The sequence below is a fragment of the Brienomyrus brachyistius genome, chromosome 3 (genome assembly GCF_023856365.1).
Source record: "Brienomyrus brachyistius isolate T26 chromosome 3, BBRACH_0.4, whole genome shotgun sequence".
Taxonomy (NCBI): Eukaryota; Metazoa; Chordata; class Actinopteri; order Osteoglossiformes; family Mormyridae; genus Brienomyrus; species Brienomyrus brachyistius.
The window spans coordinates 6201677-6225115 of record NC_064535.1 but is presented as its reverse complement, the minus strand read 5'-3'; the positions used below and the strand labels follow the sequence as shown (position 1 = coordinate 6225115).

The 23439-nt window shown below is 46.0% G+C and overlaps 1 protein-coding gene across 1 annotated transcript; it reads right to left on the bottom strand.

The window, feature by feature from the left end:
* Nucleotides 1-1945: 1945 nt before the first annotated feature.
* Nucleotides 1946-12608, bottom strand: LOC125738020 (uncharacterized). Its single transcript, XM_049006470.1, has 13 exons — nucleotides 12442-12608; nucleotides 12242-12283; nucleotides 7847-7950; nucleotides 7443-7560; nucleotides 6483-6532; nucleotides 6098-6203; nucleotides 5203-5361; nucleotides 4914-5025; nucleotides 4722-4782; nucleotides 3975-4101; nucleotides 3777-3865; nucleotides 2540-2668; nucleotides 1946-2311 (listed from the first exon to the last, which is right to left on the bottom strand). The coding sequence occupies exons 1-13, from the start codon at nucleotides 12569-12571 to the stop codon at nucleotides 2087-2089; spliced, it is 1452 nt and encodes a 483-aa protein (XP_048862427.1). The 5' UTR covers nucleotides 12572-12608; the 3' UTR covers nucleotides 1946-2086.
* Between the last annotated feature and the right edge of the window lie 10831 nt (nucleotides 12609-23439).

Below are 23439 nucleotides of genomic sequence, written 5' to 3'. Positions count from 1 at the left end.
CCGCAGGGTGTTTGGGCTCAGCCTTAGAGATAGGGTGAGGAGCTCGGACATTCGGGAGGGGCCCAAGGTAGAGCCGCTGCACCTCCACATCGAAAGGAGCCAGTTGAGGTGGTTCTGGCATCTATCCAGGTGTCTCCTGGATGGCTCCCTGGGGAGGTGTTTGGGGCATGTCCAACCGGGAGGAGACCCCAGAACAGACCCAGAACACACTGGAGAGATTATATCTCTCGGCTGGCCTGGGAACGCCTTGGTATTCCCTGGATGAGCTGGAGGAGGTGGCTGGGGAGAGGGAGGTCTGGGCATCCCTGCTTAGACTGCTGCCCATCCAACTTGACCCCGGATAAGTGGCAGAAAATGGATGGATTCAGGGTAGCACCTGATGTCAAGCATAGGGCACCACATCTGCAGCCCCAGTGATGATTCATCCTTCTCTGCACACAGAACAGCTTTCCTTCCTCAGACTGCCTTTCTCATACAGGGCAATGGGGCTTCAGATTCTCCATCATGAGCCAGGACCTCTGGATCAGTATCAGTGGAGCACAGTGTAGACCCTCGACTCTGCTTTGGTAAATAGGGTGAAAGGGACACGTGATTCCATACCCCAGACTGAAGCTGCAGCACAGACTCCAGCTGTGCCACCTATCGACTCAAGTCGATAAGGCGGATCTCCTCTTTAAAGGTCTCCCCGTCCAGCTTCATCTTGTCCAGAAAGTGCAACTCCACCCTCCTATGTGAGAACCAAACCTAGACGGCAGGAAGAGCTTTGATACAGGGAAGCTTGCAGCTCAAATACTGCCAATGGCTCATACATCACTCACTCAGACATCAGAAGGAATGTAACACCAGCTTAACGCGCACAAAAGATTTAGCTGCTACAGTCGAAAGTAACCTCTTACCAACTTGTGTTTTCTTGTTTGAGAAACACGTCCCTGCAGGTATAAATACTTTTTGAGGTTAACAGATTGTCACAGTGTTCTGCTCATCATGCCGTCAAAAGCACTTGTACATAAATAAAACAAAGCATGTCCCGCTGGTCATGATCTCTGTAAGGCAAACGCAAACAAGTCATCGACCTCCATCAAAGCGGAGGCATACAAGAGTTATGAACAAATTGTTCTGCTTTGTGTGCTGAAATAGCCTACCCAGGATATAAATGGACAATTAAGTACTGATGAATGTCACCCGTTTGGTCAATGTTATCAATGCTAAAGAGCTATCAACGGCATTAAAAAAAGCCAGATAATTAATCAAAACTGGGAGACTGTAACTGAACACTGAGAAGTACTGGGAGACGAAACGACATCCATAGGATTTCCTTGCCGGTGACGTGCCTGCTGAGCTATCAAGTGAGATCTGTGTTCTCACGGAGAGATGCAGCTAACAGGGTAGGACAGCAGCTAAAATACGCTAAACACTTGTGTCCCTGTTCTCGATAAGGCAGACAAATGGCTACAATGACAACAGTTTCCAGTTCTGGTTGGTAGGTGCTGCGGTACGGACAGTGTAGGGAAGCCAGTGACAGAATAATGAAACCAGCTGATTTATATATGTAGACCCTTTATTTCCTGTCAAATAGAACTTGCTTAAACGTCAGCTGTTGTTGTTTCCACAATAGGTTGGTTTATCCAACAAAAACACTATGAAAGAGGCTATAAACATGATTAATATCCTCCATATTTCATGTGTGCAGACTTGCATTGTATAAACCTTCTATAGTCTCAACTGCATGAACTTGAGAAACAAGATTTTTTTTTGCCCCTTTCGAACAAGATTAAACACAGTGTACAAAGTATGAATTTTGAGCTCTTAATCAGGCACTCCCACAATATCAGGTTATTTGGCAAAGAAGAGGACTGAACAAATGCCAAGAGTTAACAGTCATTACCCTAACAAGCCCCGAAGCCGGCGATAACACCAGGAAAATATATTTCATGCGCAGCAGATGTGTAGTGGTTTTAGAATAGGATTTATTAACTATCACCCTTAAACTGAGCCATTTAAATAATGTTTATCCAGTATGTGGTACAGATGTATAAATGAGAAGACAAGTAAAATGGTCATTGACACACATCACCTGGAAAATACATCACAATGACCACCTCTGAGGTAAACCCCTGTTTTTGCTGGCCTCAGTGTGACAGAGCTGGTCTTGTAAGACTTGGATACTCAGTTGGGTCTCCTGACATCTGCTTTTAGCGTGTCCCATCTGCTTCTCCAGCTCAGCCAGGCCCTGGTCCTGTGCTGGAGATACGTTTTCCATGTTCTTCAGCTCGGAGTGGAAAGAGACTAGGCTTCGGTGAAGCTCCGCGACCTGAGGAGTAGGGATGGATTCAGTGCTAGTCAGTTGCAAAACAGGGAGAGGATGGCTAGGGTTGATGTTCCTGTGGAGTAACTGGTGAAACAGTGATTAAGGAGCTAGAGAAACTGAAGGCACGTTTAAATGGAGATACTTATTCTCTGACTACACGGTACCATGGTAACACAGCAACTTCCAAACACAATCTCTCAGTTTTATTTTAATAGATCAGCATGATCACACCTGTTGAACAATATCCCGTAGCAATTCCACCTGTTGGGTCAGCTCACGGATCCTGTCTTCATCACCTTGGGAACTGGACAACAAAGCTTGCTGGGTCAGCTGTGGAGTCTCAGCCTCCCCAGGCTTATCCTGGGGGCAGAGGTAATGGGTTACTCCCTCAGAAGATGGACTCTCAATAAACCTGGATGTTTAAATTGAATCACAGGCAAATGAATGATATGCAAGTAACCAAGCAGAACCTGTTCTGATGAGTTGAGCTACTTTGTTGAGTTAGGTTATCGTAATGCTAATCGACAGCCCTAACCCTTATCCTAACCCTAACCCCTAAAACCTAACCCTAACCCCTAAAACCTAACCCTAATCCTAACCCCTAAAACCTAACTCTAATCCCAAGACGGTGGAACTGCACATGTGCAGAAAGGCTCGATGGCACGTCTCGATAGGTAGCATTGGTTGATAGAACAGAACCTATTATACTTTGTTTCAATTTGGGTGGGTAATGCACCAACAATAAGGCTGTTTCCAGCGTATGTGCATGATTCTAAGTGGCAATGGGGAGCAGATGCTGACAGCATGCGAGATGAGGCGGAATAAGAGTCGGTCAACCTCAAATCATCACTTAACAGTAATTGCTCATTTATTTATTTGCATGGCAAATAAACCATAGCTGCATTTTTTACCAGCAAGGGCTTTTGACTCTCCAGTCATATACTTCAAAGAACTAGGAGACTGCAGGTAGCATGAAACTCAACCGGACCACACAACAGTAAGGAACTTTCCGGTACACACTGGCTGTTATTTTGGTTTTTGTTTACATTAGGTAGTTCTACTCAGTGTGCCATGGCATTCACTAAAACAGATTATTTGCTTCAGCTGTGGATTTTGCACATCAAGTATGACTAGAGCCAACCTAAAACAAAGACAACTAGGATACGCAGAATCTTTACCGCTGTGTCGTTTAAGTGTTGATTCTTCTGTGGCAAATATGAAACGAAGATGGAGCTGTGCTGTGCATTGCGATGACTTACAGCTTATGAAATCCTCACTTCTGCAGTGAACCTGATGTCTGGATGCTTGGGGATTAACTCCAGTGAATAGAGAAGACTCCCAGAGAGCCTCCCCCCAAGCAAATGCTAAGGAGAATGCAGGTAATGTATGGAGACATGTGCATGACGATGGGAAGTTTTCCTAATAAGCATCAAGCCTGCATGAGAATGAGGGACAAGAGTAATCACACCTTCTTATAAAGCTGTAACTCCGGCATTCTTTTCTCTGATCCAGTCAATTCTCCAATCTTTTGGTCCAGCAAGAAAGCATCTGAAAGGTCTAAAAAGACAAAGAGGGTTTCCTGTTATTCCGAGATGGCTCCCTCCGGCAAAGAAGGGATGTGGATCAAGGGGAAGCTAAAGCCACATCTTCCCGAAAGGCCCATCACCTTCCACATTCCTCAGGCCAAACAGCTCCCGGTCCTTGGTCACGCCCAGGATGTCCAAGCAGGAGCCCATGACCTTGCCGACTGTCGTCTCTCTGTATGTCCTCAGGTGGACTATTTGGCCTGGAGCTGAAAATAAGGATTCAAATCGGGATTAAGGAGGAGCTCCCCGGTATGATAAAGCCCTTACTTTGTAGACATGTGACTGCTCCTAAAACACTCCTTAGCTGATAGTTTGGTACCTGTGCTTCTGAAATTAAATCATCACTACATTTAGCAGATGCTTTTACCCAAAGCTACACACATTTTTTGAGAAAGCTGGGTCAGCTAGTACCAGAAGCAGATATGGTTAAGGGCCTTGCTCAGGGGCCCAACAGTGACATCACTCTGCAGACCCTGGGGTTTGAACCAGCAACCTTCTGATCACGGCATCTGAACCTGCTAGTCACACACCTCCCCCCACAACTATTATGTGTTTTTTATATAATACCTTATATGGCACCAGTAAAGATGGGCAGATGAAGCACATTGCTTGACCTCCTGTACTTGAAGCTACACCTTTAATGTATGTACTGCAGAGACAAATTATAAACCTCCCATTTTTATCCTTGACCCCCATTCCTCTGTATCACTGAAGACCTCTATATCACTTGATGACCTTTTCTGGAGCCCTGATTCACAGGGAACCCCATCAGATAAATTATGTAAATGTACAAATGAGCAAAGCAAACAAACTGAATTCTCATGAGCATTTATTATCAGCTCCACCAGATGAGAATCCCTCTGCCTGTTTAAATTTTGTCCCTTGTCTCTGTGGGAAAATGAAACAAGGAAAAGTTAAATCAAACAAACATTATGTAAAGGTTTAAACATGTATTGTCCTACTCTTTGCTTGTATTTAATATTGTCTTAGTTAGAACGTTCTCAAATATTTCGTGTCACCTGAAAGTAAATGGATGACTGTCACTGAGGTGGCTTCCATGAGGGGAAAACATTTCTCTCATGGAGACCAAAGCTGCCGTGAACTTCTCCACATTGTGGGGGCCATAGAGATCTGTGTGTGGCAGAAAGCATAACATTTTTCCATTCACGTCATTTAACAGCAACCCCATAACCGGAGCAAAAAAAAGAGCAAGAATGTGTTCAGTTCTAATCCGTAGTGAAATCTAAATGATGGATAGTGTGAAATTCTGAGAACCGGCTCTGGGTGCCCAAGTTCTGTTCCTGTTACCCAACAGCGAGTCCACAGTCTGCGTGATGGCATCCGAGGGGTGGAGCTCGTGGTAGACAGCCGAGAGCAGCCGCTCTCGGTCTTCCAGAGTCGACACTTGAATAAGGTCGAGAAGATCCTGGTCAATACCGGTGATGTCGGACCCTTGCAGATTCGCTCCTGAGGAATGCAACATCTACAAATGTCTGTATCTTAAACGTTAAAATAGAAGGAGAGCAATGTGGAGTGCAAGATTCAGACAAACATTTGCCAGAGAATATAGAAGTGCTGTTAATTGCAGAAGCTACATAGAAAGGCTAAGAGTAGTCCAAAGATATTTTAATGGAAACTCAACTGATTTTGTTTTTGTACAGCACCCTTCTGAAAATAGTTGCCCCAAAGTACTTAACAAAGAGCAACAATATAACAGTTTGTATTAAATCTAATGAAAAACAGCATCATAGACAGACAGCTGTTAATGCGATATAATTTTAACAGTCTATGTGGAAAAAAAGCCAGAGAACAACATAGCACAGGAAACAAAATTTCATGGATAGTTATAGGAGAATATAAACTACTGGGGGTCCAATTCCAAATGGCTGTTCAACCCCCCCCCCCCCCCCCAGGGATTCAAGCTTAAAAGATATGCATAGAAGTTAGTGTAAGCATTCGAAAACAAGGTAGGTAGATGAACAGCTCTGCCAGAATGTATGCTAATATTTCCGCTAGCAAATATTCAGGTTTCTGCTTGACTGCACACAGCCCAGATCTGTCACACACCTTCAGCACCTGTGAGTACTGCTCCCCGCTTCTGTGTTTCGATGCCTGCGGCCCCGAGACGGAATGCTATCTGCCATCGGTGAGAACCATCGCTGACACATTAGCATGCCAAAGGGACCGCCAAGAGTCACCTTACCTCTAATGAAGGGCTGACAATGGTGCAGGCCGAGGTTGGCGAACCACTGGCACACCTTGTCCGTGTCAAGCTCTCCCAGTGCCTTGGCACAGCGCCTTCCGGTGTCCTAGAAGGTTTGTCCGCACTTGTTATGGGTCCACACTGAGCTCAAATGCATCATTCATCAGTCATCTTTAACACAATCGCCGCAGTATTCCAGTTCTTTAGCGTTTCTGTTTTGATATATCATTTCAGCAATGCTAACAATAACGCTAGTCTCTCTGGACGCCCGCACAGAAATTAGATTTCTGGAATACAGACCCAGAATAATTCTGACATGTAAAAGTATCCTTATTAATTTTATTGTCCTCTTGTGGATGCAGTTCTGGCAGAGAGGCTATCTTACCTCTCTTGGGTCATTCCCATTCTGGTCTTTGGGCTGAGAGATGTATGACGCTGAAACAAACAAAGTTCTGACATTGTCAAAACAGCTGAGTCTTTGCCCGAAAAAGACATAACGGATCTTGGGGAAGTTTACAGCACTAGGTGGCGCTAATGAGCCATTTGGATTTTGAGGAAACTAGGTCTGTGTCTGGGTTATCGGGGCAGGGGAGGGTCAGCAGGGAGATCTGGTGGGGTTAGATTCGCGTCTCCAGCTGTCTACGGATGGGTGCAATGGGACCCCCCAAGCAACAAGAAGCTCATAAATAAGCAGCATAGACACGACTGAAACAACTGGCCTCCCACCAGAGCTGGGGACCCGAACTGAGAGGGGGCCAAGCGCCATGAGCTGAACCTTAACAGTGCTGCTCTGTTGGCTGCTGGTTTTTTTTTCGCCCTGTGTTGCTCTCTCGCCTCCGGTCAGCCAATCACTCCGAGGATTAAACAATAAACACGAGGCCTTGGAAGTGGGAGGAAAATGTCAAGCCTAAGGTCGAAGGTCGCTTTCCCACAGTACTCCACAGGTTTCAGCTCCCGCTAAGCTGGCTGACCTTTGACCTTAGTGGTCAGGAAGACCCATCTTTACCTCGACTGTGGTGTGACATTTAAAATAGTCCTGCAGGTGGTGTGACGGTTAAGAAACTGAATTTGAGGCCAAATGATACTGTTTCAGTACTTATGGTGTTTAACCCCTTAGGAACACAAAAAACATCTTCGTAAGTGGATAACCTTTACATTTGCATGATATGCAAAGTACTGATAAAAATATAATCTAAGCAACTATTTAACCAAGGGTAGTAGTAGGGTTATAAGATATTCGCCTAGTTGAGAGAAAGCAATTCAAACATCAAGTACCTTCTGCAAAAAGAGATGAAAAACAGTTCTGTCATTGCAGGGGGCTCGACTAGCCAAGTTATTCTCTTACCAACAGTTTTTCGTCGTTGTCTTGCCGATTCGTGGCTGATCCTCTCCTTGCTTATAGAGTGGAAGGTGTGACTTCTGGATACAGGATCTGCTAAAGTGCAAGTACTAATTGCTGGGGTCTACGACACACCGGAAAAAAAATAAAAATACATCTGTCTTGAGTATCGGCAACAGGAACTGAGTCCTGACAAGTAACTCCAGCCATCAATGGCTGGTTAGGACCTTGGTATGTATCGCAAGGAAGTTGGGTCAACCTAACCCTAAGCTCGTCCTCACTTTTATTAGTATTTTATAAGTATTTCACAAGGCCAGTCAGCGTGTTTATAGCAAAGGTTGCAGCTTCCCCAGTGTCCCAAGCGGCAGGGTTAAAGGTCAAATCACAGCTCAAGTGACCTTCCCACTTACCCGTAGGTGTGAATGAGCATCTGTCATCTTGGAGCTGAGTGGCAGGAGGCAGAGTTGGGCTTTCAGTATCTCATGGCTGCTTACGTCTTTGTTGGTCAAGTCATCTGAATGGGGTTCCGGGTGGGGGGGTTGGGGGAAGAAATCAGTCCGTGTCTGTGGTGGGAACTTGTGTCTCTCTACTGCCACGACTCTGGAGCTGATATGCAGCCCATGAAGACTCTTACTGAAGGGGTCACTGAGTGCTGCTCTGGGAAACATAAGCGACCAGCTGCCCCTCAGCATCAGTTTAGACCTTGAGCTATCATGGGAAAATATTCAATCTAAACTATGTGTCCGATGGCCTAATCTGGAGGTGCTGGGAGTTTATGAAGTACGGCGCGTTTTATTCAGGAAAAAAAAACATTCCGCCTGAACTCTGTATATCGGTTTAATATGCCCTTAAAAACTCAACAGTACGACATGTGCGATGAAAGCATCTCTCCCAAGACTTGTTTTGCTGGCCTTTCCCATACTTAGGTCATTAAACTAAGACACCCAAGAATGTCCCAGACCCAGTAGGTGGTGCTAGACTCTGCAAACACTACTCTGGATCCTTGCTGGACTGGGACAAAACTGGCAACGGCACAGTATGGTGATCAAAATGTGTTTTCCCACGCAAAATGTCTCAAACGGAGATCAAGGTGGATATCATTGCTCAGTTCATGTTGGGCTTTTCAGAATCAGTGTTGAGAATATCGCTTATTCTCTATATCTACATCTGTGAAGCTGGTTATTACAGTAACTGAAGTTCAAAGAGAATAATTACCGTGGCGTCCCATCCCAGGTAAACAATGAACTTACTGAGACGCTGGGTGGAGCTCCAAAATTCGTAACCATGACAACCCAGCATGCAGTTCAATCTAAAGCGCTACATCAAGGAATCTCAGAGTCACTGCGGTGCGCGCATACGTGCGCTCAGAAGTGGGGAGCGAGGGAAAGGGGCAGGGGAAAACAAAACTAAACAAAAGGTGGCTTTCAGCTTGTTTGCTAAACAGAATTTCGCATCACTAACGCAGCACATGGTTTGCATTTTCGGGGCCCGGTTTCTGAAAGGCTCGTTTGACATCATGAGGAATCCATCGAGTCAGGATCAGATAAGGTTTAATTTGTTTAACCGTGTCAGCTGCGAGAAGAGAGTAAAGAGAACGTCTATGATGGAAAAGGGGCACCGACTGGGCCTTCGATACCCTAGTGCAGCCCTTCGATTTGCGAGGGACATCTGCCAGACAGGCCCACCCGCACCCAACAGACCCCCCGCACGCTCGTTGGATGAACGATACCTCACGTACATCATAATTCCTGTGCTATTCCGATTTCCAGGGGAGGGGGTGGTCACATGGAGTACCGCTTCTCTAAACACTGGTTAAATCATGGCCACATGTGCATCATGGAACAAGACCGCAAGCTTCATAGCGCATCACTCCGGGCCCGAGCAGCTGATTATGTTATTGCACTGGGTGCAATGCCATCTGCTCAGATAGAAACTCTGAGCCAAAGGTCCTCTCAGAACCTGGCGATGACGGCCTGACGTTTTTGACGCTCGAGGGATATGGCTCGGAATCCCAATTTATTATCTTTGCTCGCCACTGTGGTTTCCTGAGTGCAATTCCAGATAGTAATCGGGGATTCCACTCTGAAGGTTACATCCATAGATAACAGTGCCTGTTCCACGTCATTCAGTAGTGTTCCCCGCATTTTATGATGCAATATTCCATCTGTTTTCCACGAATAGCATTGCATTTACTACTTGAAATTGTATAAATAGATTTATTAATTGCTTTTTTTTTATATCCTTCTGTTGTGGCTCAGTGAATCATGACATTGCCTCAGTACCTCCTGCACTGGGATTTCCTGCCCTCACTGTGAAATCTGCACGACCTTCCAAAGGTGTGTGGGTTTCCATAATGCGAATCAGTGTCTCTAAATCACCTATCGTGATTGCCTGTCCTGCAGTGGACTGACAAAATAACCCGGGCACCCCCTCAATCATGCCCCTTGAGTTAGGCTCCAAGGTTGCAGTGACTCTGTACTAGATAAACAATGATGTCCTTCTCATTCATTTCTTTAGCTCGAGACAGAAAGGAACACCTGGATTATAGGGTTACTATGCACAGGTGTCTCTCTACAAGGCCATGTATGGATATGAATTTGCTGCCTCTGGAACTCGAGCCCAGGACACTGGCTGCAGATAACCTTCGTCTAAACCAGCTGGCCCGAAAAACACAAAACTTTCCAAGTGCGGACCTGAGTCATTTTTCCCTGCCACCGAAAGAGACGGGACCAGGAAAAGTGTCTGGGAAACAAGAAGGACTTGGCAAGGACACCTGCTCTGCTGTAGTCGTGCCCGGGAGACTGGGAGTTTTTTTAGGGCGGGGGGGGGGGGGGGGTCCTTTCTTCCTGACAGCATGAGAAAACTGGCCGGTGGTGACAGGCACAGGCCTATGATTGATTACGTAGTGAGATACTGCACACAAGGTGGCCGCCCAAAACAATCAGCCCCTGATCTTTGTAAACACGAGCGATGAAAGTTAAAAAAAAGCTCCAAACATGGGCTAAAACAACGTGCCACGGCTACATTGCATACTGATTTTACTCAGCGTGCAGTACCTAGTGGACGCAGGTCTATGAGGGATACCATTAAAGGGAGCGATTCCGAAGGCCTTGCTGTGAAAGAGACCTTGGACGTTTTTAAGGAACTATAGGACTTAGAAAATTATCATTGCTCAAATGCCTCTTGAAATGTGAAAATAAGAATTAGCCAGAATTTCTCAGGCCTGGATTAACCATAGGGGCACTTGGGCGCATGCATGCTTGTGGGGGGCATCAAGAAGAGCGACCCTCCATAAGCCCCCCCCCCCACCCCCGGTCCCATTCATGAATGTCTTTTAACAAGTTAATGCATTTGAATATCTAATATATATATATGGGCATTCATAGGGCACTCACTAAAAGGCCTGTGTAATGTTTTCCCTATGTTGGATTTCTGAATTTCATGCTCCGCCAATCAGCTCTGTTTCTTGATACCATGTGTGCTATTGCCCAGGGGCATTTAATGCTCCTAATCCGGCCCCTGGACCTGCATATGAAAGAAAAATACCAAGGCATCTGTCATCCGCCGGCACACAGAAAGACACAATGACTGGCAGTGTTTTGCGGGGATCCGTTCCAGGAGCATCTACACTGGATGACATTGGTGAGAATTGTCAAGCATTTAGACACGTCAATAATGTGACCGGGCTCGTCATTCCAGAATCATTCTGGAGCCTTGCAGTGACATTCCTTCAGTGGCTATCCAGGCTCAATGCATTTTCCTTACAGTGGTCGTCTAGCACATGATATATGGGGAAATCATTTTCCCAGGGTTGACAGACTTATGCCGAGTGAAGTGTATTTTGTAACACTGACTCGACGCCTTTCCTCTCATTTTCTTCCTATTTTCCCGCCCTCTTAACCTTACTTGTCTTTTCAGATTTTTGTCTCAAAATGATACTTCCGAACTCGTCTTAAATCGACAGGTACAGCATTGATTGTGTGTACATACAAGCATTTAAGCTCTCTGTTATGCAATACATCTGATTCTAACATATGCCAGTTCCATGGCTAAACATGTTCAAAACAGATGTTCAGTAATCATTTACAGGAATGAATGCATGCAGGAAAATGCAGTCAAAATCTCAATATATATACAGTATGTATACAGTATACATAAGATAAGATAAGATAAGATAAGATAGGACTTTATTGATCCCACAGTGGGGAAATTTGCTTGTTAACGCAGCTCCAGGCAGATAGCAAGAAAGACTTTACAATAGTAAAGAATATTACAAAATACAAGACTAAGAATACGAAATAAACATAATATAAAAAAAGATAGAGCACTAATACAATAGTAGTAATAATGCCTATGTGCACCCATACACCGTATGAAATATGGGTAGTGGGTTGTGGAAAGTGCAAGTAGTAATAAATATCTACTATATCTACAATTTACTACTGAGGTAGTGCTGGGTATTGGCATGTACATATATACACCCGTGCTATGCACCTACATCCATACATACATACATCCATACATTATATACAGATATGCCTCTACATATACGTAAACTGTAGATGCATAACCATAAACATACACATATACATGCACATGCCCATACCTCTACAAGGTGCGTTATGTGTGAAGTGGTAGGTAATGGTGACCTTAGAGGTAGTCTCTGATGACTCATAGCATCATGATGTGTTATAGAGTCTAACTGCTTATATATATGTGTGTGCTTTCCTTTTTGTATAGATATACAAGATATGCTGTATATTTATATCCAGTTATTTATCAGACGTAGTTGATCAGAAACTTACCCAAGTCCTGGGTTAACAGGTTAATTCCTGCAGTGAAGCTCGCTGTGAAAAAGGCATATAACATAAAGAGCCTGCCGTCAGAAATACTCACACACACACCAGATCAAAGCAACACACAATTGAGAATTCACATGTTGAGCATGTGACACCTGTTCTGCCAGGACTGCAAATCACATGACATGAAAAGGGGAGGGACTTACGCTTCCTGGGGTACTGAGGCAGAAGAGCCACCTTGAAGGCACTGTGCTGGAAGAAATGCAAATTTGGCCTCTCTGCAGCATCCTCATTGGATGAGGTATCATCCCTGATGATTTTGGCTCTGCCCACCATGGTGCCTGCTGATGAAGACCCCCTAAACTCTCCACCCTCTGCACCTTCCACGTCCTGCATACTCTCCATTGCCTCCTTGTCCATCACCTTCTCCTCTTCCTCCTCATGACTCTTCCGGTCTCTCTCACCCAGGCCTCCTGCATAGTCTATGCACTCTCTGCCCAACGAATGCGATTCACCATCATCCTCCGAATTGAGATCAAAGAATTGATCACTGATGACAGCCGAAGGCGTGGGAGGGATGAGGTTGACGACGGGTTGTAGAAGGAAAGGTCCAGACTCACACCAAGGTGGCCCCTCTTCCAGCCCTGCCTCCTCTGCCACTTCCTCCTTTACTTCATTGCCTTTCTCATTGGCCACACTGCTCTGACATCGCTGAAGGACCATGGAGGACAGGGGTTCCACCTTCCTCTTCATCTGGGCCCCACAGTGGAAAGACACTGAGCTTCCCAAGCGGCCCAGCGGCCTCCCATCTTCGACACTGCCCTCCTCCTCCTCCTCCAGGATGAAGCTGGGGTTGTCTAACCCCAGGTCCTCCACAATGATCTGCACGTTCTGTTTGGATCTGGCTGCAGTAGAATGGGGGTTCTTCTCAGAGGGCTGATGGCGGGCACAGCACAACAGGCCACGCAGCAGGTGGCCACTGCTGCCCCAAGGTCGTCGCCGACGTAAGTGCTGTCCTTCTAACTCTTTGGTCATGGTCGACCACCTACTCTTCATTTATGGATTGTTTCACTTCGTCCAGGTCTTGGTGGTCAACATGCGCCGATGTGAGTCTGAAAAGCCCTCGGTCTGCTGCCACATAAACGGCAACACAAGACACTCCAGTCCTATTTGGGTCTTCTGATTGGACACAAACCCCTCAACCAAACATCATCACCCAAACTCGTTGCTTAGCAGTAAAGAGGAAGAGAAAAAAAAAGCTAATCGCAGGCTTCGAGTCAGGTGAATACTTGAAACGTAGATAGGTTTTCATTAATGTCTTTCATATGCAAAACTGACCTAATTTTTTATTTTCTGATCTCCAGGATCATATTTCAAGCAACAACAGAGAAACACTGATAATAGGGAAACCTGAAACTAACAGTAGCAGCAACTAATTAGCCCATGGGAGAAATTATTTATGTGTGTGTGTGTGTGTATATATATATATATATATATATATATATATATATATATATATTCTGTTTCGAGATTCATTCTTTTAAGTGATTTTGCTCTATTTTAAAGGTGGTAGAACAATTACGTCTTTTCATGTTGTTTTATTGGCACAAGTAACAGTGGATAATTAAACGGTAACGATTGATATTGCCTGAAAGTATTTAGGATTGTACAATATGGATGCGAGAAAACAATCTTTTGGTCTGTTGGAGAAGCGGTCTTGACAGGCATGCAGCAACCTTAGGCTATGAGGAATTTACGCCGCTAAGTAAACATCTGGGCTGTAGCAACTTATATCTACAGATGGCGCAACAACATGCATCACAAATCCAGACACACTGGAATAATGTGGAGCGCAAATGCAACAGAAAGGCATGAAATCTGTAAACAACTGGACACTTCCTCGAGGACAGAGGGTGGAAGTCTGTTCTTGGCCTTAACATACTGTGCATCTGTTTCACATGGACTGTAAAAAAAAAAAAAAAAGGAAATTGATAAAAGGTCTCCACAACTGTTATCGGAAATTTGGTATTTTCGCATGGGGCCCTAAATAGCAAGTACAGCATAAGCTAGGTTTAATACATCCTGTCTGCAACATGCCAGATGTAGGGGTATGTGCGCACTAATGCTAACGTAGCCCCTCACTGGCTCGTCAAAACTGGGAATGCTAGCACTAATGCTAATAGCTAACAGCTAGTACTATAGCCAATGGCCTTTAGGGACTTGTTTGTGTGTATTGTGGGGGGGGGGAGCTAATGTAATTTGCAGCCCAACTTGGTCCCATCATGACCAGGAAATGAGAGCTCTAAACCCAGTAGCTCTAGCCCTGTTGATAGCTGCAGGAGAGCCATGGCATTATGGGATGCTCACAAATCCTCACACCTGTAATTACGTTCACTTCACACAGTTATGCAGGTAGCCAACCCAGCTGATCACACACACTCTTTATTTTGCTGCTGTTAACCTCTTTGCTCAGGCAGGGATGTGCTTTGGAAAGCGGTTGGGCTCATGATTGTTAGACACAAAGCCTTCAGTCCCTGATTACAAGCAAGCTTTGTTACGCCACGAGGAATCTCTAAACTAGACCTTATAGCTAAAAACTATGCTGCAAATTGTTTACAAGCTCAGCCAATGACTATGGCTTGTACAGATTTATCCAATTAAAGGGCTTGTTTTTTTTCTCTGTGGCTATTCAGGTTGTTACCTGGTCCAATCCCTCCTGAGAACCAGGCCCCAGCTGCCGTCCCAACGCTCGAACGTCGATCACTGCTTTTGTCACATTTATATTCATCTGGAAAAATGTACCCAAATGGCTGAGTGGGCGATCCCAGCAGATCGTTAAACTTGCTAATGAATCTAGCAGGGTCTGAAATTTGGATACGGTTGTGAGACTCTTTGAGTCCCATGTGAACCATCAGCTAGTACTTATTTTATTAAGATATGTGCCACTACACTTAAGTGTCAAATACAAAACAACAACAACAACAACCAGCCAAGCACAGAGAAATGGGAGTGGAGATGATACCAGATACCAGACAACGCAAAGGAGCAGAACACAAACAGGGAAATCTAAGTGGCAGAAGCCTGCAGCAGTGGCAGTTCCAGCGTGAGCGATTTCAGCCGGCACTCAGGGAGAAACGTGGCAGCGTTCCCGGGACGCTCTCCACAGGCAACACTCCGTGGAACATGCCGGTTCACCTGCTGATACATGATGGCAGCCTTCTTCACCGTGGAGGTGCTCCAGCTGCGGGTACGAGACGAGTAATGGGGGATCCACGATATGGGTTTTCCCAACAGGCAGCTTTCTTCCAGATAAATTGCAGTTATGAGGTGGCGGCCATTTTCCACGCACTTCTGCCTTATTGGATCAGTGTGTGTCTCTCTACCTTTAACTTTGCCAGTGGTGGGATTCGGTTTAGCAACCCAATATCATGCCGTTCGGCATTTATTTCAGGAATTACTGCTGCTAGGCCTGTTTCTGCAAGTAGGTCTGATATTATCCTTTAGCTTAAGCAGAGTACTGGTTCTAAAAGGTACCATTCATGGTTTCATTTATGGGACTATGAAAGCCACCAGTACTATTACCGTAAAATGACTGTAGCGATTGGCAGACCCAGGCGTTGCCACGGCAGCATCGAGACGAGGCAGCTTCAATTGATTTGGGTCCTATAGTATTTTCAGTCCTTAGCAGGACTGCACACAAACAGCCAGCACCACTATGACACACTGGAGGCCCCTAGACAACTGCCTATTCTGGCCTTGATAGCAGTGAACGTGACTCCCCAGGAGGGCAAAACATGAACTCAAAGGAAGAAGCCGACCTGGGTCTGTATATTCATCCCTGCTTTAAATAACATTGCCAGGGGTGGGTTAACACGCAGGCTATAGCCTGGCGAACATCAGGGCCCCGTCCCGCTACAGAAAGGCTCGTTAAGTCGGCAACATCAGAGTCTCCATGCTAATGTCAGCCTACAGCCCCCAGATAAGATAATCCTCCTTTAGATAGCACTGCACCCCTTAACATCTCCTTAGACCTGGTCTGAGAACCGCCACTGGAAACGACATGTTCTCTGGACTCAGTTAACTCCATCTACTGCCCTAAACATCCATCTGAGCAAACAGCTTCAGAAATGTCCTGGAGGCCCACCGAGGGAGGGGTGTGGTGGGGGAGGGCAGTGCTTCAGACTCCAGCAGGATATGTCTGAGCAGCTCCTTCTGCATTAATGATAACTGCTGTTAAGTACAGCTGACTTCCAGGGCTGTCCAGACCTATCTGTTTACATTCTGTGGTAAAAGAGCAACCTTTTAAACATCATAAAAAACACTAATCTATGACAGATGGTGTGGCATTGTTAATCTCAGTCTAGATGATTATTTATGTCTTAAGAGACCTTTACTAAAACAAGACAAATCCTTCATAAGTATTAATTTACCCTACTATTTATATTTCACGGAAGAAAAAACTACTTTAAAATATCTTTCCAAAGAATCTGAGAGAACACTGTGTATTTCCATTTGTCTCCACTTGGTGTCACTGGTGAGCTAGTGTTTCATGGCATCATGCAGGAGTGTTTTCGGATTTTGGCGTTTCTTAGAAAGCTACAAGCAGAACCACACAAGTGCTCTGGATTTGCAGCTTGTAGAAAATGGGCTTCTATGAAATCTTGATCTGATTACGGCAGGAATATCAGTTTCAATATAATCCCTTAACACGAAATTTAAATATATGCTTATTCAAGCGGTGAAAATCCCCGCTGGGAGTCTTGACAAAGATTAGGTTAGGACATCTGATGCCGTGCGTTCCTCTTTCCCTTACAAACTACAATCCTACACACTTTCCCCTGAGTGGGGACAGTGCCCACCCGCCTAAGCCATCTAAACATGTCCTTCAAGGTTTCTGGAATAGAGGTAACCCTTTAAACAGACCATACATGTATTTGTAGATAATAATATCAGGGGTAAAGGTTGTCTTAGCTCCCAATGTAGTGCTGTGTTTGGTAAAGGATGTGATGTTACCGGGGGGTGTAGTTCACTGAGACCAGACCATCAGTGGTGGATCTTTGATGAACAAGCACTGCACAGCCTTTATTCCTGCTGCTGGGTCAGGCTGTAAGGTGTGTTCTCATCACTGTATGTGTGTGTGTGTACTTGCCACTAGAGGGCACTTCTGAAGTTCCGGGGCCAAGCTTTCTAAAAAGGAGAAAAGCAGTTCCGCGTTGCAGGGAGACTTAGGTAAGCATTTCGCAGTTTGAAACATATTGAACATTTCCTGCGACGGCCTGTTTCCTGCGGCGAACCCAAGCTTAGGGTCTCCGCAGGTACACCGAAGACCTCTCTGACCTTGCACTTCCTTTCATAAATTTCACGGAACCCCCACCCCCCCGGCCAGAAAACAACCTCGGCCTGGCTTATGGTGTAATTTCGCAGATGACTCCAGGTTTCACTTCTGTCGGATGATGAAAAGAGGGGATGGTGTAGTTAAAAGAAAAAAAAAAAACTGCAATTCCTTCAGGCGATGATCGAGAGGTCAGCATCACAGTCGGGGCAATTCTCCCAGCCAACAGCCTGTGTCTGACCATGCGTTACAGATAAATTACTGCCCCATCCCAACTGAGAAGACTGAGATTGACCTCTTGACCCACCTCGAACCTCTGACACATGCCTAATTGGTAATGCTGAGTACACAGAGAGGCTCTGGGAACTTAATTACACATTATATCTTCTCATACTTATTAAGTAATGTTAGCCATTAATGTTTAAAGTGGGGGGGGGGGGGGGCACGTATTAACCTTTTGGTTATTTATCTTCTTATAGACAAGTAATTGGAGAATGCTCCACAGTCAGTAACCGATTATCATTAACCGAATAAATGACTTAGCCCACTCCCCCCCCTCCCTAACAACAACCTCCTCCATCCCTACCACTACCAAAAACAAGAGTGGTGATTGAAAGGCAGAGGCATTAAATTACTGGGGAGAGAAGACACGGGCTATGTAAAATCCATCGCCTTTGCGTTTTCCAGAGCTTAAGATGACTCCTGAAGGCATTTGCATCCTGTTATTGGCAACTGAAGGATGCGTTCTGGGGCCTGGTACTTTGTCTTGCAATCAGGCCGATTCAGAACAGCTCCCTTCACGCCACGTCAATTCCTGCGCTCAGTGAAAGACATATAAATAATACAACCATGGGACGACCATTAAAATCAACCAGCCACAGAAGCAGATAATAACAGCATAATGTCAGGCATATGACATTGGCCATTGCCTTTGGAGTGTGGTGAGGAGATGGGAGTTTTAACGAGCGTGACCGTCGACAGATCCATACACCATTGATTTCATTATAGTCCCATGGACCTCCATTTGCATCATGTGGTCAAGTCACTGAAAACTAAACAAACCCAGACAAACATTTGCAGGTCCCCCTGGTGCCCGACACACTATATCTTGGGAAAAGTGGTTCAGCGGAGGAATGAGGTCAGTGACCTTTGCCCTTTCAGGGACCCTTTCCTTCCAAGCACTGTCGCCTCTCTTCCTAATCAATTACCTCTGGCGGTCAGGAGACCACCAAAGATTAGCAGCCCAGGGAAAGAAAAGTTCCTCCCACTGCTTTGATCAAAATATTATTTTAAGAGCAGGAGACATGGAATTCGGCCCTCAGTTTTATAAGTCACCAATCATCTGGGAAGATTGTTTTTTTCACAGAGCGAGGGAAGATGTTTGGCTCTGGAAGGGTGATTGGTTTTTGTTTCCAGGATTCCAAGGCTGCAGTCATGCTTTCCTAGGTTATCAACAAGGTGTCTCAAATAGGGTTCAGTGTCTCCATAAGCTGAGGAACAGGGTCTGCATGACCAGTTGCATGGAGAGTCCCATCCCATCTTGTCTGTGCATGGAGTGAGGCTGGGGAACGATCTGGGTGAAGATTGGTAGATTTTAAGACCCAAGAAGGATCTGCAGGGTATCCTGCTGTGGCACCTGCAGAGTGGAAAGGTGCTTCACCCAAACACTCTACTAATAATCTTATCAACTAATTAGAGAACTTCCTGTTTTATTTATGGAGGTTCTCCAGAGGTCCAGCCATAAAGGAGAAGATTCAAGCTATTTTGGGCAGCAATTTTGCCTGATAGATACAAAGGAAAAAAAATTGCAGATAAGGTCCTGGGGAGAGACAGGTTTCTTGTGCGAGCTCGGCCCCCTACAGAAGCTGCTTGGCCTAGGTTTATGCTCCGAGTCATAGTCGTGTCCAGGAAGCAGACGTGCTGAAAGCGCAGTAGCTACACACAAACAAGCTTTTTTTTTCCCCAGCTCCCTTTGAAGTTGGGGAATAAGTTACTGGAGTTTTTTTTTAATGAGCAACTGCGCTATTCCCACGCCCAGCGTGGCTAAAACTCAACCAAACCGTTTGTCTTAAAAGGGCTTTCTCAGCTTGTGGGACCTGAACAGGGAGTACGGCGTAGCCGAAAAAGACACTTCGGGTTAATTTGATGACTTAAGCTCTCAGCTACCCATATTTATTCGTTTATAGAGTTTAAAAAAAGAATTTTTAAAAAAGAAAAAGCCAGCCCTAGTCACCAACATCAGGGCTGTGTGGCCTTTAATTCACCCAGTTTGGTGGACTTTCTAGGAGGAACGCAAGCAACAGAACTGGTCACAAAGGAGGCGAGAGGAATGGGGGGGGCCCTTTTACAATCGGTGGGTTCAGCGGCTTTCGGCTGCATCTAGGCCCCTGGTCCCCTGACGCACGCTAATGACGGCATTACAAGTACTGCTGCAGACCAACGACTTCAGGCTGAGGGATGAAAAAATGCAACTTTCCTTGTTGGTGGTAGCTCGGGCAATTTTGGCGCCTGTCGCTTGAAAGGTTTCCCATGGGAACCTTGTTCGCTGCCGACCGAAGCGGCTCAATGCGGATTCTGGGTTAGCGGTGATTTTTTTTTTTCAGCTTTGGGTTCAAGTCTTACAAACATCTTAAAATGCATCCCTCAACCATAGCCGGATAAAAACAGAAGAGTGGTCCGATGTCGAAACTTAAAGAGACAGAGCAGGGGATGGTGATGAAGAGAGAGATGATGGACAAGGTCCTTCTTTGATATTTAAAGTGACAGAACTCTGTGGTGCTCATTATGTGCCCAAAAGAGGCGTGCCAAGATATGGAAATGCAAAGGAGATTTGTCAGCATTTATGATTGACGCTACCTTTAGCGGGTCCCAACCTCTGCCTTTGCCTGTAAATGTGGCAAAGAACCAAACAGATCTCATAACTCATGCATTCCTTCATGGGGCATGTGCCAATAACAGGTGCCTGTTTATGGTGTCTTCCAGCTTTCCAGCTGAAATGCCACATTCAGGACACAGAAAACCTGGCATCAGATCCAGGGTGTCCCCTACCCTCTCCGTGATCCTACACAGTTAGGAGAAAATACCCATGGATGTTATGTCGCAGGAAATGTCACACTGCCAGATGATGCAATTTCCTGACACAATTCTATACAGTGCCTTTAGGTCAAGCTGGCCAGCAAATTATGTAGGGAAAATAAACAATAAAAGAATGACCAAATAAACAATTTCATGGAACAAAAAGCAGTTCTGTTCAAGTTCCAGCAACGCCTCCGTGAGAATCTGCACGATGAATGCCTTCATTACCTGGAAGTGTGGGAAAACATCCATGGACTACTCAATGTATTCCGCGTTACTGTATTGCTGCATCCATCTACTACTTGATGTTTTCTGTGTGCTTGTTGTGCCTATTTGTTTTTGGCTCTCTTGCTTTGTTCTGTGTTATTGAATATTGTTTACATCTTTGGGTTTTGAAAAGCTAGTATATTATTATTACTATTTTATTATTAAAGAGCCCAGGAACGACAGAATTACAGGGAGTGCTGTATCTGCCATTGAGCGTGTAATTGCACCGGTTACCTTCCCATCTGCAGTTATTGTCCAGACAGGCACTGCCTCAGACTCCCAGACCGCAGTTTCCAACAGTAGGGCCTATTCCATGTGGCAGACATCTCTGCGACTCTAAGGCCATCCAGTGGACATGGCAGTGAGAATGTGAATTGTGCCCGTCCGTAGCTGTCCGGCATTGAGCTGCACCGGGGCATTCAACATAGCTGGGGGGAGGTGTTTAAATCCCCCCTCCCCAGGCATTGTAGGGTATTAGAACTGTCACAAAGGGATTTAAATGCGCGACCATCAGACCCGCTGGCATGCAAACAATGTGGTAGTCCCTTAAAAGGGCCTTAATGATGCCCCGCGACGGGGCCCCATTCAGATCTGGGCAAATGAATTGTTACAAGCCGTGAAAGGGCAGATTACGGCTGAACAATGGCCGTCAAACATGGCAAGGAGCATGCCGGGCGAGAGGCAGACCCTCAGTGGATCACGAGCAGCTGGCGTATCTGGATGGTCCCATTCTAAAGGGGCGGAGGGACAGGGGACAGCCCTTATTGTTCCTCGGTCCCAATCCCAGAGTCACTAAAGTCTCATCTGCAGGCATGGCTAACATAACCGCTTTGATGCAGTCCCCCAGCACAGGGAATTACAGCGATTTAATAGAGTGTGCTGGACAATCAGTGGCTCGTATTGATCTGTGAGAGCAAGGGCAGATGGGGAGGAATAGCGTGAGGTCAAGGCAGGAGAATAGAATGTTAATCAGGGTCGACTCTACGGTATCCACCCCGTGGGGATGCGACACAGCCTACCTCAGACCCAAAGTTATTTAAGACTCAGTTCTCCCATTCATGCAGGTTCTGGTGTCCAGATGGTTACAATCCGTAAGGACTTTTCATGACCATGACTATTATGTTGGCATCTATTCTTCTTGTCAAATTCGCCATACATACATGAGCCTGTCGATCGGACGTCGGCATTGTGTGCACGGTGGGTGGGGGCGGTGGCCCACATGTCAACAGCTCTTGGGCTTTGTGGAGACAAAAAGTGAAAGGAGCCCATGAATTGGAATAAGGAGACAGAGGAAGCTCTGCTCCCCTGGGGAGGCAGTTTTCTCCGGTGACCAGGGGTGGGTAGTTCAGGTCCAGAGAGTAAAAGTCCAGACCAAGATGATTTCGACCAATCAGTTGAGTACTCTGTGACTATGACTCTTCAAACTCATGGTCACCTACCTTACAAAGGGACTTTAAAACACAAGGTTTCTATGATCATCTGCCGGTCACCCGGGCTGTCCTGACGGGTCCAGAAGTCTTGAGTCCCCTACAGCAGTTCCACTGTCACCCTGTTTCTGTGGACCAGGTCAAAAGCAGAGGACCACCTGTAGACCACCCATGCATCACACGAGAGCTGCTGCATCTACAGCAGTCTGCCATACATGAGCCACCAAAAGCCAAATGCTAGGACTTGAGAGCTCACCCACCCCAAAGTGCCCATGTGGCTGATCAGCTGCAAAACTCATATTATGTCATAACGGCCTGCCGTTTGTTACCCGGGCAACCTCTGAGTGACCTCAGCTATTCCACACAACAGCGTCGCTACAATGATGAGGCCGGCATCAAAATGCGGGGTTATCGTCTCTTAACGTGTCCCCACTCGACCGACAAGGAGTCCGACTAATTGGACGTTACGACAGCCTCAAAGGAGTCTTGTGAAACCCGCACGGTGATTCACACCCAAGTTGGAGCAGAGCAGAGCGACTATGGCATCGCGAAGGGCGATGCCACTATTGCCCGGCTCAGCTCTGGAGGATGTGATGACATCGTAGATCAGTCGGTTTTGGGGTGTGGAGCAGCATGAGAGCTGACGCAAGACGAAGGACGCCCGCCCACCTGAGGCATATGGTAACCGTGGCGATGAAAGTGCCAATCACCGTCATGGGAACACTCTGGGCAGAAGGGAAGCCCATCCTGTTCACTGCTGTCTGTGCTGTAGATGCCTAGAAATACAAGGCTAAAATCCAGGTCATTTCAGGTCCTGCTTGGCTCTGAAGTCTCAACTATAGAAGAGAACAGAAAAGTGATACTTTCATTCCCATGGAGAAATAGTCTTTTCATCTATCTTGCTCTCCATGAGACACACAGACACATATATAACACAGGGTCAGCTGGCATAAAGCAATTGGGGCAGCTAGGGGGTTAAGGGCCTTGCTTCTGGGCCCAACTGTGGCATGAGCCGGGCTTTCCCACGTGCAGGATCCAGTAATCAGCGAATAAACCAAGCCAGGACTTTGAGGAACAAAGGACAAAGCCAGCGGCCAGGCCGG

What these genes read in the sequence shown, in the direction of transcription:
- LOC125738020 (XM_049006470.1), bottom strand. Translation starts at nt 12,571, where the DNA reads ATGGTGGGCAGAGCCAAAATCATCAGGGATGATACCTCATCCAATGAG. An exon ending in ATGCTCATTCACACCTACGG is followed by an intron (nt 7,561 to 7,846) that starts GTAAGTGGGAAG and finishes GGTGTGTCGTAG; the next exon opens with ACCCCAGCAATTAGTACTTG. An exon ending in AGTTACAGCTTTATAAGAAG is followed by an intron (nt 2,669 to 3,776) that starts GTGTGATTACTC and finishes CTCTGCCCCCAG; the next exon opens with GATAAGCCTGGGGAGGCTGA.